The sequence below is a fragment of the Cebus imitator genome, unplaced genomic scaffold, assembly GCF_001604975.1.
Source record: "Cebus imitator isolate Cc_AM_T3 unplaced genomic scaffold, Cebus_imitator-1.0 Scaffold23, whole genome shotgun sequence".
Lineage (NCBI taxonomy): Eukaryota > Metazoa > Chordata > Mammalia > Primates > Cebidae > Cebus > Cebus imitator.
The window spans coordinates 5,058,371-5,076,664 of record NW_016107338.1 but is presented as its reverse complement, the minus strand read 5'-3'; the positions used below and the strand labels follow the sequence as shown (position 1 = coordinate 5,076,664).

General features: G+C 46.2%; 1 protein-coding gene across 1 annotated transcript; it reads left to right on the top strand.

Moving 5' to 3' along the window:
* The first annotated feature begins 4,556 nt into the window (after positions 1–4,556).
* Positions 4,557–17,737, top strand: PROKR1 (prokineticin receptor 1). The gene is made up of 3 exons (XM_017522094.2): positions 4,557–4,826; positions 6,634–7,278; positions 15,819–17,737. Exons 2-3 carry the CDS (start codon positions 6,794–6,796, stop codon positions 16,510–16,512), a joined length of 1,179 nt encoding a protein of 392 aa, XP_017377583.1. The 5' UTR covers positions 4,557–4,826; positions 6,634–6,793; the 3' UTR covers positions 16,513–17,737.
* Positions 17,738–18,294: the final 557 nt, after the last annotated feature.

Genomic DNA, 18,294 nt, shown 5'->3' with positions numbered 1-18,294 from the left:
ATGAGGAAGGCAAGGTTTTGGTTACCACACTGCCCAAGGTGACACCGTTCACATATGCAGAGCTAGGTAGAGAGGAGGCAGTGAACTTCTTATCTCATACTCTTTACCACTGTCCTCTTCCACCTTCCAGGTGACATGAGCCCCAGGGATGTGCAAGTGCTGTGACATTTTTGCAAATGGCAGGAGAAAGTGTCCAGGGAGGCATATGGGCCAGGGGAAGATACTACATGACGTATTGGAACTTGGCAGTGATTTCCTAGTGCAAGCTCAACTCATTCATTTTGTAAATTAGGAAAGAGAAGCCAAGAGAGGGTATATGACTTGCCTAAAGTCATATACATTTTGTACATTTAGTACATTTTGATAGTGGCAAAATGTACTAAAGATCCAGATCACAGGCAGCACTCTCTTTCTATTACAGAAAATTGAAGGCCAATATCACAAGGCCTTGGTGGATGCCTTGCTAAGGAGGTTTGAGCTATAGTATGGGAGATACATACAGTCATGGGCTGCATAATGAGGTTTTGATCAAAGGTGAACCACATATATGATGGTGGTGCCAAAAGACTATCATATTTTCACTGTACTTTTTCTGTGTTTAGATATGCTTACCGTTGTGTTCCCATTGCCTACAGTATTCAGTATAGTAGCATCCTGTTCCAATTTGTAGCCTAAGAGCACTAGGCTATACCATACAGACTAGGTGTGTAGTAGGCTATACCATCTAGGTTTGTGTTAAGTGCACTCTCTGATATTCACACAATGAAATTGCCTAATGATGCATTTCTCAGAATGTATCCCCATCGTTAAGTGATGCATGGCTGTATATGTAAAATATATATCACATAAAATTCACCAGGTTAACCGTTTAGGTGTACAATTCAGTGACATTAATGCATTGACAATGTTGTGCAGTCATCGCCCCTATCCATTGCCAGAACTTTTTCATCATCCCAAACAGAAACTCTGAGCCCATTAGATAATAATCTGCTATTTCTCCTCCCCCTCAGCCCCGGTAACAACCATTCTACCTTCTGACTTTATGAATTTGCCTATTTTAGGTATCTTATATATGTGTAATCATTCAATATTTGTTTTTGTGATAGGCTTAATTTAACTTAGCATGATGTTTTCAAGATTCACCCATGTTGTAGCGTGTGTCAGTACATCATTCCTTTTTTCCCCATTTTCTCATTGTGGTAAAGTGAAAAAAAATATTTGCCATCTTAACAGTTTTTAAGTATACAGTTCAATGGTATTAAGTACATTCAGATTGTTGTGCAACCATTACCACTATCCATCTTTGTAATTCCTTTCATTTTTCAAAACTGAAACTCTATACCAATTAAACAATAGCTCCCCATTCCTCCTTCCTCAAGACCCAGGCAACCGCCATTCTACTTTCTGTCTTTATGAATTTGACTACTCTTGCTACCTCACATAGGTGGATTCATACAATATTTGTTCCTTTGTGGCTGGCTTATTTCACTTAGCACAATGTCTTCAAGGTATATCCATGTTGTGGCATATGTCAGAATTTCCTTCCATTTTAAAGCTGAATAATATTCCATTCTGTGTGTATAAACACACATATACACACGAGAGGGCTTTAAAAATTTGTGGAAAATGCATATTATGAAAAAAGTATGCATGGAATTCAAATTTTTTTTTACACCAAAATGAACTCATGCACATTTGTTACAACATGTCCGAATAGGATCTAGTTTGCGGCACTAAGAAGGATAAGATATCAGTTTGAAAAGAGCCCCTATCAGAGCAACATGAATGCTGAAAAACCGAAGCAAAGGCAAACACGAAATTTATGGTGAAGCTTGGGGGGAAGAATGGTGAAATCACTGGTACCTTATGAAAAGTTTTTTGTCGGCAATGACCCGAAGATATTGGTGGTTTACAAATGGATACTCGTTTCAGGAAGGGACGAGAGGATGTTGAAGATGAAGTCTGCAGTAGCAGACCATCCACATCATTTGTGAGAAAAAAATCAATCTTATTCATGCCCTAATTGAAGAAGATGGATGATTAACAGCAGAAACAATAACCAACACCACAGACACCTCAATTGGTTTAATTTACTCATTTCTGACTGGCAAATTAAAGTTGAGCAAACTTTCCACTTGATGGGTGCTAAAATTGTTATGCCCAGATCAGCTGTAGATGAGAGTAGAGCTTTTAATGAAATACAAAACAGGTGGGATCAAGATTATGAAATATTTCTTTGAAGAACTGTAATAACAGGAGAAAAGACAAGACTTTGCCAGTGTGATCCTAAAGACTAAGCACAATCAAAGCAATGACTCCCAGGATGTGGGAGCAGTCCAGTCAAAGCAAAAGCAGATCAATCAAGAACAAAGGTCATGGCAATAGATTTTTCAGGGGATGCTCACAGTATTTTGCATGTGGTTTTCTGTAGAAGGCCAAAGAATGATAATATCTGCTTATTATGAGAGTATTTGGAGAAATTAGCTAAAGCTGGAGCAGAAAACATGCCTGAAAAAGCTCCCCCAAATAGTCCTTCTCCACCATGACAATACTCCTGCTCATTCTTCTCATCAAACAAGGGCAATTTTGCAAGAGTTTCAATGGGAAATCATTAGGCACCCATGTTACAGCCCTGATTTGGCTCTTTCTGACTTCATTTTCTAATCTTAAAAAGTCTTTAGCGGGCACTCATTTTTCTTAACAATGTGAAAAAGACTTCATTGACATGGTTAAGTTCCCAGGACCCATGCCAGGCCTGGTGGCTCATGCCTGTAATCACAGCACTTTGGGAGGCTGAGGTGGAAAGATCACTTGAGGCCATGAGTTTGAGACTAGCCTGGTCAACCTAGCCAGACCTTGTCTTAACAAAAAATTAAAAATAGAAAAATGCCCAGGACCCTCCATTCTTTAGAGATGGACTAAATGGCTGGCATCATCACAGAATCATCTTGAACGTGATGAAGCTTATGTTGAGAGCTAAAGTTTATATTTTTTTATTTTTATCTTTTAATTCAATTTTCCCACAAACTTTTGGAAGTTCCCATGTGAGTGCATGTGTGTATGTGGAACAGTGTGTTTATCCCTTCATCGCCGATGGACATTTGGACTGTTTCCGTGTTTTCACTATTAATAGTGAATAATAGCTAATAATGCTTCTATGAACATGGATGTACCAACATGCCTTTGATACCCTGTGTATTATTTTCATGCAGTTGATAAAGACATGCTTGAAACTGGGAACAAAAAGAGGTTTAATTGGACCTACAGTTCCACACAGCTGGGGAGGCCTCAGGGAGACAGATGAAAGGCACTTCTTACATGGTGGCAAAGAGAGAAAAATGAGGAAGAAGCAAAAGCAGAAACCCCTGAAAAACCCATCAGATCTTATGAGACTTATTACCATCACAAGAATAGCATGGGAAAAACAGGCCCCTTATGATTCAGTTACTTTCCCCTGGGTCCCTCCCACAACAGGTGGAAATTCTGGGACATACAATTCAAGTGGAGATTTGAGTGGGGACACAGCCAAACCCTATCATCCTGCTTTTAATTTTTTGGGTTAGACACCCAGAAGTGGAAACACTAAATCATATGGTAATTGTAATTTTTAATTTTTTGAGGAAACACTATACTGTTTTCTACAGTGGCTGTGCCATTGTACTTTCTTGCCAACAGTGCAGAGTTCCAGTCTCTCTGCGTTCTCACCAACACTTGTCATCATTTCTTTTTATAGTTGAATAATATTTTATTTTATGTATACACTATATGTATTTTGTTAATACACTTAACGGACATTTGGTTTGTTTCTGTCTTTTGGCTACTGTGAATAGTGCTGCCATAAACATTGGTGTATGTTGTCCGTACTTTCAATACTTTGGGGTTACGTACCTTGGATCGGGATTTCGGAACTATATGCCCTATTTTTTGAGGAATCTATGGGCTGGTAAAGGAAGACTGTGCTCTGTAAGTCAGCGCTGTCCATCCCAGCCTCTGAGCAGACATCTCTGGGCGGGGGTCCTTCCTCTTTCCAGTGTGCTGCCCCGCCTCCTTGTTTCTCTCTAGAAAGCTCTTCTCTGAGCCTCTTTTACGCGGAGGTACGGCAGCTGGCACCGAAGATGGCCCTGGTGTCCGGTCGGGCTGGCCCAGGGGACGAGGTTGGAGGCCGCCCCGGGCGTGTCCCCTGAGGTTGAGTGTGTGGGCAGCGGGAGAGCCTCCTCGGTCCTTTGCACGCTCGTGGCTGAGCGGGGCCGTGTCCGCCCACTCCGACGGCGCCGGGCTGCCAAGGTGAGCCGCTGAGGAGCCCCGTGCCCCAAGGCGGGCACAGCCGCCCCGCCTGGGTGCCCCCAGCGCGGGGTCGGCGCAGAGCCCTGCCGGGAGCCCCAGCGCCCCGGTTTCCGCCCGGGGCGGCCGTTCCGGAGCCTGAGCCGGGGAACGCGCCGCCAGCCTGGCCCGGATCCATCCCGCGCGTCCTCGCCGCTAGCGGCTGCCCGGGCGTCCTGGACGCTCCTGTCCAGGGCGATCCCGGCCTCCCCAGCCCCGCTGGCCCGGACGACCCCCGACGCGCCCAGCCTCTAGCCGGCACCTCGGCGCCCCACGGCCACCGGAGGCGGGGACAGGGAGTCCGGGGCAGGCCGAGCCGGGGGATCTGCGGCGGCGGCGGCGGCAGCGCGAGCGTAACTCCCGCCAGAGCCGGGAAAGAGCCCCGAGCAGAGGAGAAAGGGAGCGGGGACCTGCCCTCCGCCTGCCGGCTTCTGGAAGAAGCGTCTCCTGTTCCGGCCCCGGAATAGAAACCCGGACCTCGTCCACCCGACTCCGCGATGCTGCAGGTACCGAGCGCGCCCTCCCGGGGAGGATGCTCCAGGGACCCCGCGCTGCACTGGCTGCAGCCGACGGGTGCGGCGGCTTCTGAGTGAAGAGGGGTCTTTGCAAGGAATTCACTCCTGTGCGTTTCTTCAGGAGAGCCAGCCTTCCCCTCCACTGCCCTTAGGGGAAACCGCCCAGGCTCCAGGGAGAAAGTTGGGAGCAGGCGAGGGACTGATCTGCAGGCGTTTGTGAGAGAGGCTCCCAGCGATCGAGAGGTCACCAGGTGGGGTCGGATTGGGGCTCCCCTCTGAAAGGTGAGAATAAAGGAGAAAAGACCAATGGATAGTCATCCTTAATCTCGTGACACCCTCCTCTCCATCCCCGAAGTTTCTATACTTTGTTTTTGAAACCTACTTTGAGACTTCAGGTAGCATGCTGGTAGGGGTACTCCCCCCCGAGTGCCATGTCTCTGCCACCCACGGGGCCTGCAAGGAGTGGGGCCTGTCCCGCCTTGGCTCCAAGCCTGCGCCCCTTCTTTTCAGCTGAGTTCTGCTGCTTCTTGACAGGGGCAGAGGGCAAGGGCTTAGCCAGACAGAACTGAGAGCTCAGTGGAAGAAAAAATCAGGGTAAGGTGTTGGGAAAGAGAGGCAGCAGTGGGTCTGAGCCCCACTGGGGCGCAGAGGGACTTTAACCCTGGCTCCAGGAAGACAGCTCCAGATGTCTTGTCTTGGAGGAATACGGAAAGCAGGCTTTCCTGGTGGGTGGGTGGGGGGGGGAGGGGTCCTTGGCATGTTCCTCATCTCCCTTTTCCAGGAAGCTCAGTCTTGCATTCTTCCCTCTGTTCTCCTGACGTTTGTTTTAGGATGCTCTCCAGACCTCAGCCCTCCTTCTATGTCCCAATCCCTGGTCTGATGTCTTCAGAGTTTGGGAAGGACTGCAGGGAGAGGGCAGGAGACAGGGGGACTCTGGTTTCCTCCCTGTCTGCAGCAGGGCAGCTGACAATCCCCCAGACCCCTCGTCCCGGCCCTATTATGTGGTGTGGTGGAGTTTCTGTATCAGAATTTCACTCCCCTTCCTTGTCACCGACCAAGGAGGCTTAAGAGCTCAGTAGTAAATCCCTGCAGTTCTAGGGTATAACACTCTCCTCCAGGGAGCTTCAGGCTGCGCAGACATTATTGATCTCCTGCCTGGCAGATGTTGAACCTCTGAGTGTTTAAGCTATTTAGCTCTGGACACTCAACCAGCCAAGGAAAAAATATGCTCTAGAGTCCCCATTCTCACCACTTGGTTAGTCACAGGCTGTGACTTGACCCTACAGTCTCTGCCTTGTGACAGGCCTTTGTAAATGCTGTTCCCAGCTTCTAGGGTCACAGGAGGTTCTGATGTAGGAACAGGAAGCCCAGCGAAGAGAGAGGAAGGTGGCTGCTCTGTGGCTCTGTGATTTTAGAGCCTTGTTTTGCCAGAAGAGCAAGGAGAGCAGACAGGCTTGTCTGAAATCCCGCCCTCTTCAATAGCATTTAAAGTAATTTCTTTCTCTTCAGCCTCCCCACACTCCCAACTTTTGTCCTTGAGAAAAGGTAAAACATTTCTGAATCTTCAGTGGAACAGAAATAAGCCGAGCCAGTGCTCGATTGTCTCTATAGCAATCCACCCTTCCCTAACTGAGTATGTGGTTTTCGTTCATTTTCTTATTAGTTCCTTTATTTCCATTCCACCACCCTATATTCTCTCTGGGCAGGTGGCTAATAGGTCTGCTTAGGTTACGGGATGGTTTTAAATTTAGCCAGCTTTACTCCAACAGGTAGCCAACTGTTTGTATGCCTTTCAAAGGTTTAGAATGGAGCTCAGATACCAGACTCCAAAGATGCTGGCAGAGACATTCTGACTCATTGAGGGAGAGCTGAGTGATAGCAGAGAGGGGTGACATCAGCCTTGCAGACATTGCCCTAAGGAATTCCGAGCACTGTTGCTCACAGCACCGCCTGGCCAGATGGAGACCACCATGGGGTTCATGGACGGCAATGTCACCAACACCTCCAGCAGTTTCCTTTCTGCATTTAACCCCCATGGAGCCCACACCGCTTCCTTTCCATTCAACTTCAGCTATGGCGACTATGATATGCCTTTGGATGAAGATGAGGATGTGACCAATTCCCGAACATTCTTTGCTGCTAAGATTGTCATTGGCATGGCCCTGTTGGGCATCATGCTTGTCTGTGGCATTGGCAACTTCATCTTTATTGCTGCCCTGGTCCGCTACAAGAAGCTGCGCAATCTCACCAACCTGCTCATCGCCAACCTGGCCATCTCTGACTTCCTGGTGGCTATTGTCTGCTGCCCCTTTGAGATGGACTACTACGTGGTGCGCCAGCTCTCCTGGGAGCATGGCCACATCCTGTGCACCTCTGTCAACTACCTGCGCACTGTCTCTCTCTACGTCTCCACCAATGCCCTGCTGGCCATCGCCATTGACAGGTGAGTGCAGCCGCAGTGGGGGCAACAAAGGCAGTCAGGGAGGAAGAGGCATTGGAATTGCCTCCTCCTGTGCTGCAGTTGCAGATTGATGAGAGGTGTCTGTATTCCTCCTAGAGGTGGATGCACGGGGGATTCAAAAGCTTGACCATGGACTGACAAGAGTTCTCTTTTTCCAGCTTTGTTCAGACAGAAGGCAGCAGAGCCCTCTAGAGTTAGATGATGGGAAGTTTTTGATCTTCCCTGCTATGGATGTTTTCCTAGATGTTACACCTTCCAAGGTCTAGAGTAGACGGGTAAGAGGAGATATTGAGGGACAGTTTAAGCTCCAGGCAGTTACCTCTTGAGTCAACTTGTAAATCTTGAAGGAGGTTTCTATCTCATCAAGACTTCCTCTACTAAAATATGATCTTCTGGCACCAGCTGTTTTAAAATAAGATTCAAGGATTTGTGGCCAGGTGTGGTAGGTAGTTCAAGCCTATAATCCCAGCACTTTGGGAAGCTGAGGCAGGAGGAGCATTTGAGGCTAGGAGTTCAAGACCAGCATGGGCAACATATCCAGACCTCATCTTTAGGAAAAAAACATCAGCCGGACGTGGTGGTGTGTGCCTGTAGTCCTAGCTAGTTGGGAGGCTGAGGCAGGAGAATCACTTGAGCCCAGGAGTTCGAGGCTGCAGTAAGCTATGATCATGCCATCGTATTCCAACCTCGGGGACAGAGGGAGACCCTGTCTCTAAAAAGTAAATAAAAATGAAAAGATTGAGGGATTTGTTTTGAAAAAAAAAAAAAGGAGAACATATGTTTATTTACTTTTTGTTGTTGTGTTAATCACTTTGCACCTTTTAGTCCATTTGCACAGATAGTGCAGACGACCTGTTTCTGGTGACCACAAATAAAATCAGGATGAGCAGACTTTGCGTATCTTTCTTCAACGTAGTCTCTTCCTTTAGTATAAACTCTTCCTTTAGTATAAACCCCTCCTAGTGGGCCAGGCTGGTCTTTGTTTCCCCAGGGATAATCTTTGCTAGCTCTTCTGCCCACAGTTGGACTGTTATTACAAAGCACCTGGTTACAGTCTAGAGAGAGTTACCCTGAGGGTCAAATCAGGCCTCTGTGTACTTGGATCTGAACAGCCCGACTCTCTCCCTTAACCCAGAGAGCCTGAGGCATACATGCACTTCCTGTTCTCTGGCCTCAGGGATCTGAGGGAGTTTGACCTGGCCCTCACAGCCAGGACAGTGTTCTGGGGAGGAGCACAGCTGAGAGAGCTTGTTTTCTGAGACCACAGGCAGGGTGACCAGGGCTAGGATGACTGAAAAGGATAACCTGAGAAAAGGGGGTTACGAAGGAGTCTCTGTAGAACCGCCGAGAGGTGGGGCCTCTGCCTCCCTTTTCCAGGGAAGGACATCAGGGAATTAGGAGCTTACATAGCCCTTAGTCTGTCCCGCACAGAAAAGGTGTCATCCTTGCAGAGTGCTACTTCTCCTTGGCCAGATTCCCTCCACTGAGTCACAGAGCCCTGCAGCTTTTAATTTACCTGGGCAAGGACCCTGGGTGAACCCACAGAAGGAGCAGGAGGGCAGCAGTCAAGTAGAGTATCTAACTGTTAGGTTCCCTTCAGAGCTACCAAAAAAGAGCTCCAGGGAATTTGTCTCTGAACGTTTCTGAAAATAGAAGCTGCCACCTTCTCTCTTAGCCCATGAACAAGACAAAGCATACAGAATCATTTCCTAAAGTTTCATACTAGCAAGAAACTACACGTGCTTAGCTACTAAAAGTGAGGTAGGGTGCCTCCTATGGAGTGGGACCTTACTCCCCAGCTTAGATCCATTCTACCACTTGAGAAAAGTAACAACGGTAGGAGGGAGTAGCTTCAAGGGGAAAGGAAGCCAGGGTATACTCAGAGGCATTGAGTTATTTGGAACATGTAAGAGTGATATCTATATCAATCAGTCAGTCTCCATCTTCTGAACTTTTTCAGGCTCATATCCTTGTTTCATACCAAACAGCTTGTCTGAAATATTGCAAGCATTTCTCTTGCAGTGTGAGTTTACACAAAGCAAATTAGATGCAATAAGAAAGCTGAATTAAAAAACACGGTGCTTTGCACCATGGGGGCTGCTATGGTTGAGTGGGTTTATGATTGGAAGCTTGTACCCAGACCTTGAAGAAAGCACCGTGTGCCTTCACAGGGCTACTCAACGGTCTTGGTGGATGAATGGCTGCTCCAATGCATGGAGTTCTTTTACTGATGTTTGTGATCTTTGCTTCAATTATTTTTATTTGTATGCATTGTTACCATCTAATTGTGGTCTAGGAATCATTAATTTTTCTCTGGTCTCATGTGGTGTTCAGGATTTGATCAGTTGGGAGCAACTAATTTTTATCTTGGTTTATAACACATACACTTAGTTGTAAAAATGCCTTTATGTTCATTTAATGAAATTTCTGCAGCAATGTTAGCCGTTATTCTGCCTGGGTTTAAATTCCAGCTGTATTTTATGTTGGGTCTTGTGTTATTTGACCTCTCTCTGCCTCAGTTTTCTCACTTATGAAATGAGAATAAACAGAAAGCCTATTGTATTAGGTTGCTTTGAGGATTAAATGAAATAATATATTTAATTGCCTAGAACAATATTTAAAACAATAAGCACTAAATAAACAGTGGATATAAGGGTTAATTCTTAAATTAACCCTTATAGGAATGTCTACCACAAAAAAGCAGATAAATTAATGAATATTTCTGACACACTAACCTCTTTGTTTTCATTGAAATTATTGTTTTTAGGATGTGATTTAAAAAAATTCAAGATTTCTATGAAATGGCAGAACAGAAATATTTATCGTCCATCAGCTTGTATTTCTGTTTCTATTATTGTTTCCATTGTTCTCTCAGGCACCTAAACTAGAAGAAAATCTCCTTTGTCCCAGCTGCTCTCCCTTCTTCACCAGCATTCATTCAACTTCCAGATCTTGGCAATACCCATTTGTTCATTCTGGGCTGGTATCTAGTCTCCTCTTGGTCTTTCTGCCTTCAGTGTTTCTTGGATCTGCCCATCTGTTAACCCTACTCTCCTGACAATCCATCCTAAGCTTTCATTCATTCATTCATTCATTCATTTAAACCATGCATTTTTATAGAGTAACTATGATACGACAGATGTTATTGCAAGCACTGGAGACACGACTGTGAATAAGACAAAAAAAAACAAAACAAACAACAACAACAACAAAAAAAACACCTCCTTGCTCTCCTGGAGCTTATACCCAAAGGATAGAGAGAGGTCACAGTCAGGCAAACAAAAAAGGAAGGTAATTTCAAAAACAAGAAATATTCTGAACAAAAACAAGCACACACATAAAATGGCCAGAGTGACTGAAGGTGGGACCTACTTTAGGTGAGTAGTCAAGAGAAGTGCCTCTGAGGAGAGGCCTTTGGTCTGGCTTCTGAATGATGCAGGGGAAAGAGCCTGCCTTGGGAAGACAGGGATCAAGCATCCCAGACAAGGGGGATTCCAAGTGCAGAGGCTGGGAGGCAGGAACAAACCAGTTGAGTTCTAGGAACAGAGGAACAGAGAGAAGGCCCCATGTGGCCTGAGGGAAGTAAGCAAGGCTGCAGCCAAATTAATCTTCTGTCTTGTACATGTCTCCTCTTTCTTGCTTAAAAGACCTCTACTGACTCCATTGTCTACAAAGTATGGCTCAAACCCTTTCACCTGTTCTTCCAAACTTTTATTATCTAGCCCCAGACTGCTTCCCGGTCTCATGGATAAACACATTTATGTCCTGTTTTCCCAAAAAAGGTTGCAATCTTCACCATGGCCTTTTATATTAATTCTTTTTTTAGAGATGGGATCTTGCTATGTTGCCAGGCTAGTCTTGGACTGGTCTTAAATAATTATTGTGCCGCAACCTCCAAACGTATTAGGATTACAGGTGTGAGCCAGTGTCCAGCCAGCTTTTTTTACATGTCTATTCATCCAGTTCCAGGCATTTGATGAGGGTGAAGTGACATGAAAATCCTATTAGGTGCCCAGAATTCACAGACAGTAAAAGGTTGTAAAAGAAATAAGACACAATCACAGCTCTTGCAGGGCTGACCATCTAGAGTTAGGGGTAGGGTAGGACCAGGGAGAACTAACACTTACAAAACAGTTAAAGAATAAGTAAATTTAGAGAAGGATGAGACCATTAGGTACTGGAGTAGTCAGAGGAGGCTTCATGGAGGAGGTAGACTTCTAACTGGCCTTCAACAAAGGAAGATCAGCAAAGGAGCAGGAAGTTTTCCCAAGGGAGTGAGTAGAACAGTGTTTGGAAAAGCCTAGAGGCGGGAATGCCTGAGGCGAGAGTGAGGTACCTTAGAGAGGGATGTCCGGCATGGTTAAGAAACACAAGGAGAGTAGAGATCAGAAAGAATAGGATCTATTCCAGAAGGTCTCAGCAGCCAGGCAGAGGGAGTGAAACCTGAGGGCAGGAGGAAACTAAAGAAGATCATGAGACCAGGTGCAGTGACTCACGCCTGTAATCCTAGCACTTTGGGAGGCCTAGGCGGGAAAATCTTTTAAGCTCAGGAGTTCAAGATCACCCTGGGCAACATAGGGAGATTCTGTCTCTACAAAAAAAAAAAAAAAAAAAAAAAAATTACCAGGCATGGTGGCATGTGCCTGTAGTCCCTGCTATTTGGGAGGCTGGAGTGGGAGGAATCCTTGAACCTAGAAGATAGAAGCTGCAGTGAGCTGTTATCACCCACTGCACTCCAGCCAGCCCCTGTCTTAAAAAAAAAAAAAAGGATCATGAGGGATCTCTGCCCCAGCCAGAGATCTGGGTTTCCTCTTTTATGTGGAGACACTAAGATCCTACAGCATGTGGGGGATCCGGGGAACTTCCCTTTTACCCAGAATCCTGAGGAAACTGGCCAATGTATGGACCTGTGAAGAAGCTCTCTTCTTCTGTCTTGATGAGGCTAAGGCCTGAGTAATCTCGCCCAGCTTTAGGAAGCACAGATGCCTCCTGGTGAGCTCATTAGTCAGGGCCACTGGCCTGAGGATCGGGCCGTGTTATCTCGGCCCGTCCCATGACTAGCCTAATAGCAGCTGGGACCACTGTTACCATGACTTGATCTGGGGCTGGGTCCTGAGAACACAGGCAGAGCCCAAATATGTCTTTTCCAGTCCACTATTATCACAGTTATTGCCTGGGCCATCTTTTCGTCTAGCAGCCTTCATTCCTTGTTTGCTGAGAACTGTTAGCTCTACATGAATCTGGGCCTGAGCCACTGTAGTGGCAGACACACAGGGCAAGCCAAGGGCATACTCATAAGCCGAGAAAAGCAGCTGCCAGATGTTCATACCCCTTCTTGGAACACCAATAGATAGAAGCCAACTGTGATGGAGAGGAAAGAGGAGAAGGGCTGCTGGGATGCAAGGAAGGCAAGAGGAAGGGACATCATCTGCTTTTGGCTAAAAAAAGAGGGGGTAAATGGCATTCAGAGATGCCACTGGATTTGCAGCAAGTCATCACTCTGTTGATATCTAGCTGTGTGGCTTTTTGGCAGGTTATTTAACTTCTTCAAGCCTCAGTTTTCTCATCTGTAAAGTGGACATCATCACTGTCTTACCTATTTAATAGGGTTGGAATTACCTAGTGAAAAAGTGGATTTGAAAGTGCTCTGTAAATTGCAAACTTCTTTACAAACATTAAGCAAACATTACGAATGCTAGAGTTCTGAAGTTCTGGTCCTAGCATTCACAAAGTTGACAGAAGTCCTTGAAATAGTTTTCTGCAATTTGCCTATTGGTAAATGTATCAGGAAGACCTCTTACATAGCGCACAGCACTAATTCTGGGAATGGAGTTGGGGTGATGTCGGAATGAAATAACTATTTGACAGGTAGTTACAGATTACTCTGAAGATTAGATTTGACATATAGAGTTTATCCTATAAAACAGAAAGTAGGAGAAGACTTGCAAATCAAGTATTTGCCAATAACAGGTAAAGAAAAATATCTGTGTATACAGGATAGCTCTGGGAAAAAATACGTTTTAAGATGCTAACAGTTCTTTGTATATTAATAGTTTACTGTTTCTTATGTGCAGTGTCTCATTGGAGCCTCATAGTATCTAGGTGATATTCCCATTTTACAGATGAGGGAAACGAACCTACAGGGATAAGAAAAATGACTGAGATTCATAGAGCAACTTTCTGGCAAAGCTGGGATTCGATTTGTGGTCTTCTGAGTCCTCGGTCGGTATTCTTTCCCATATGTTTATTGAAAACACACTCTGAGTTTGAAGCATCATAAGGCTTAGGTAGCTACTATCAGGAAAAAGAATTATGTGATGAAAATTCTTATAGTGAATAACTATGAATATAGGAAATTTCTTTGTCAGAGTAATCAGCAGAACGTAGTGGGGTGGACAGGGAGCAGTGGTGCCAATGAGAGCAGAAGGTCTAAACTCTCAGTTTTCATTGTGAGTCAGGGGGAGTTGGGGGCTCTGGTTGCATCAGGAGCACCGTGGTCTTTATGAAGGGTCCACACTCCTGCGTTGACAATGGCATTGCCAACACCTCACAGACATTTCCCTTTTTATCCTCTGGCAATGGAGAGATTGGCTAGAGTGCCAGGGATGGCAGGTGGCCACGTGTCCAGAGTGGGCGCAACCCAGCCTACTTCATTTTTTAATTTTTAAGATGGAGTCTTGCTCTGTCACACAGGCTGGAGTGCAGTGGCATATTCTCGGCTCACTGCAACCTCCATCTCCTTGGTTTAAGCAATTCTCCTACATTAGCCTCCCAAGTAGCTGGGATTATAGGCACCGGCCACCACACCCAGCTAATTTTTGCATTTTTAGTAGAGACAGGGTTTCACCATGTTGGCCAGGCTGGTCTCGAACTCCTGACCTCAGGTGATCCACCTGCCTCGGCCTCCCAACGTGCTGGGATTACAGGCATGAGCCACTGTGCCCAGCCCCTACTTCATTTAACATCTGGGGGCTAGAAGAGAGCTGGAGGCTCACTCCTGTGAACTCTCTAAAGGGTTTAACTGCCCAGGCTGTTAGGGAGGAACAGAAAGAGCAGAAATACAATCAGGAAAAAAAAAAAAAAAGAATGAACCTCTCTTCAAATCAGAATTCCACAAAGGATGACTTCATAGGGGTTTGTTTCAAAGGAAACAGAGCTGGTTTGGTTTGGCTTTCCTTCAGGCCCCTGTCACACTTGCTCTGGGCTCTACCTGGGATAAGCTCTGGACACGTGAGACCGTGTTTGTTTCCAATGTTGGCCAGTCAGTCCCCTCCCACTTCACTCCCCATCTCTCTCCTTCTCCAACTTCCACCCGCTGCCAGCCACAGGATGTCTTCCAGGAAACCGGAGCTCTCTGCATAAGTTGTGTGCATTCTCTCTGGGAAGGAGGCTATCAGCTATTATGCCGCACAATGACTCACATCCCCCCAGAAAGTGCTCTCTCTTTGTGTTCCTGTACCACTGTGGTAACAGCAATATAGGTTTTGACCTTTTTTTAAAAGAACAAAAGCAGTATCTTTTACATTCTTCTGCTTTGCGGTTAAAAAAAATACATTCATGTATATTCTCAATTGATTTTCACATCAATCCTGTGAGGTAGGGTTAAATGTTTTCTATCAAGGAAGGGTCCTGTGGTCTGTGACCTTGAGAAAGTCACTCATCTCTCACTGCCTTCCATTTTTCCACCTGGAAAATGTGGTATTTGGCCACATGCTTTTCCTCCTCCTTTGCATGCAAAGCAACAATTTTTAGAATGTGGAATTAAGAAAAACCTTTGCCCACTGTTTCCATTGTAAAGGGCAGATTCTCCCAGCTCTTTGAATTATCCTGCCCTTTTAGTTTTAAACTGCCAGGTAATTAGAATGAAAAGCCCAAGAACAGGAAGCAGCTGGGAACAGTGCCAGGCTAGAAACCAACGGGAGGAATTATTACATTTAATAATAATTGTTATCATTTTTGAGTACATATTAGGTTTAAAACTGTGCCGGGCATAGTGCATACATTATCACATTTAACAGCCAACAAAACTTTTGCAGATAAGGAAACTAAGGGTCAGTTTCCAAACTTGCCTGAGATTGCACAGCTAGTTAGAGAAGAGACTGGGGTTTGCTTCAAGTCGGTCTTTTGCAGAAGCCCACATACCACTGGGAATTTTCTCCATGCATACCATTTGGTTGCTCCTTAGAATGTTGCAAAATGAAATGGCAGGAGATTTGCTTGAGCCAGGAATTTGAGACTAAGCTGGGCAGCATACAGAGACTCTGCCTCTACAAAAAATTAAAAAAAAAAAAAAATTAGCACGTGTGGTGCATTGTATCTCTAGTCCCAGTTACTTGGAGGCTGAGGTGGAAGGATTGCTCTGGCCTATGAGTTTGAGGCTGCAGTGAGCTATGATCATGCCACTGCACTCACTGCACTCCAGCCTGGGGGACAAAGCAAAACCCTGTTTCAAAAAATAAAAATAAAAATCATCCAGCGCTTCTTCCTCACAGTGGCTGCCTCCACGTGTGTTCTTGCCCTAGGTATCTGGCTATTGTCCACCCGCTGAGACCACGGATGAAGTGCCAGACAGCCACTGGCCTGATTGCCTTGGTGTGGACGGTGTCCATCCTGATTGCCATTCCTTCCGCCTACTTCACCACCGAGACCGTCCTCGTCATTGTCAAGAGCCAGGAAAAGATCTTCTGCGGCCAGATCTGGCCTGTGGACCAGCAGCTCTACTACAAGTCCTACTTCCTGTTTATCTTCGGCGTGGAGTTCGTGGGCCCCGTGGTCACCATGACCCTGTGCTATGCCAGGATCTCCCGGGAGCTCTGGTTCAAGGCGGTCCCTGGGTTCCAGACCGAGCAGATCCGCAAGCGGCTGCGCTGCCGCAGGAAGACGGTCCTGGTGCTCATGTGCATCCTCACCGCCTACGTGCTGTGCTGGGCGCCCTTCTACGGCTTCACCATCGTGCGCGACTTCTTCCCCACCGTGTTCGTGAAGGAGAAGCACTACCTCACCGCCTTCTACATCGTCGAGTGCATCGCCATGAGCAACAGCATGATCAACACCCTGTGCTTCGTGACCGTCAAGAACAACACAGTCAAGTACTTCAAAAAGATCCTGCGGCTCCACTGGAAGGCTTCTTACAACGGTAAGTCCAGCGCAGACCTGGACCTCAAGACAATCGGGATGCCTGCCACCGAAGAGGTGGACTGCATCAGACTGAAATAACCCCCTGGACTTGGCAAAGTTTAAACACAAGGCAGGGCCCTGGGGACACTGACCGGTGTGCTCGGATGCACATCAACCTGGAACTTTTTGTTTGCTGCAGAGGGCAGAGTAAATGGACCACTCTGTGAACACTGTTCACGGAGCTCAGAATTTCTAAAATGCATGTGACCAGACACTATCGCCAGAGGCATTTGTTGAATGTCTGATTTATACACCAGTAGGTACTGGTAAAACCTATGTATGTTGACATTTAGTTGGCAAAATGAAATTTAAATTAAACCAAGGAAAATGTGTGGTGTAGATAGAAATAAGGGAGTTTCCACAAAAGAACTGGAGTAGGTATCTAGGATTGCAGTACATGTCTTTGTAGTGTGAGGGTGTCTCTGGGCCATCCCGCTACTGATCAGACACAGATCTAGCTCACCTCTGGGAATACTCTTCAGCTAGTGTTCATGCCTAACATTTGCAAGGCTGGAGCAAGAATACAGAACAGACACGAGGCTCCTGAAGACCTTCTCCTCTTATCTCTCATGGCAAGGAGCCTTACATGCATATGCATCGACATCACAGTATTCATGGCCAAGTTCTGTGCAAACGCTTCCTCCCACCCTGCTCTATGGCCACCCTCAGGCCCAGAGCTCTGCACATAGGTGGTAAGGCTCTGCATCAGAAGGACTGGCTTGGGGAAGAAGACACATAGACCGTGGATGCCATTTGGACAGAGAATTATGGGGTTCTGGGTACCTGGAGTAAGTCCAGAGGGGTTAGCCTGGATTCAGGGTAGTCATGTCCCCTGGCTCCATGGAACTTTTGCTTTTGGTGGGGAGGGAGGTGCAGTTGGGGGAGAGTCAAAACAGGAAGGCAAAACTGGAAGCATGTGGGGCTCAACGCAGCTCAGGGCAGGGATCAGGCTCTCCAGGTATACGGATGATACTGTTCCCACCTGTTATTTCAGTTTCGAACAATTAGGTTCCCCTAAGTCCTTCCCTTCCCTCTCATGCCTACATGTTTGTGAAGCATAGGATCTTTGAAATTGGTCACAATACCTCCTGGATGTGGCCTTCATGCATTTTTCCATTTTCACCAGCCCTCAAATGTAAGTGATGAAGAGTTCCCTCCTAACCAGAGAGTGTGGTAAGGAATCCTCATCAATGTGATTCGAGGGCAAGATATCCTTGTTACTGGTGCCTGAACCCCATCCTAGTCATTGTTCCTTTGGATTAAGAATTGCTTTGCTTCTAAAACAGGGGTCCTCTTGGGAGGCATAAGCCACACATTTCTAGTCCTCAGTGTGAATGAAGTCATGTGGCAGGGGATGCGGGTCAGACGTATCTTCCAGAAGACTGTGGAAACCTGGGCACCCAAGAAGGAAAGGGACATACAGATGAATAGTGTCAGACCAAGCAGTGAGCTTCAGTGACCCTACAGGCTTATTGAAGGCTCATCCCACTTTCTAACCTGCCTCCCTTGTTTGATGTTTTGAGTTTTGGAGTTTGGTATTTTGGAATTGGAAGATCTGAGGGCCAGCCTTGACTCTGTCACCTGTGTAGCCCTGGGCAAAGCCTCTCTGAGGGGACAAAAGTAACACCTGTGATTCCTTCCGACAGAGTGGCTGTGAGAAGCCAATGAGACGATTCGCGGAAGATGCTTTCAACCACACAAGTTGCCAAAAGGATGGACTAGGAACTATGCGTAGTGTGCCTGGACAAGAAAAACCTCTTTCTTTGACTTGTGTTTCCAGAAACCTGGCTGTCTCCACTTTCATTTTCCTTTGTGTGAATT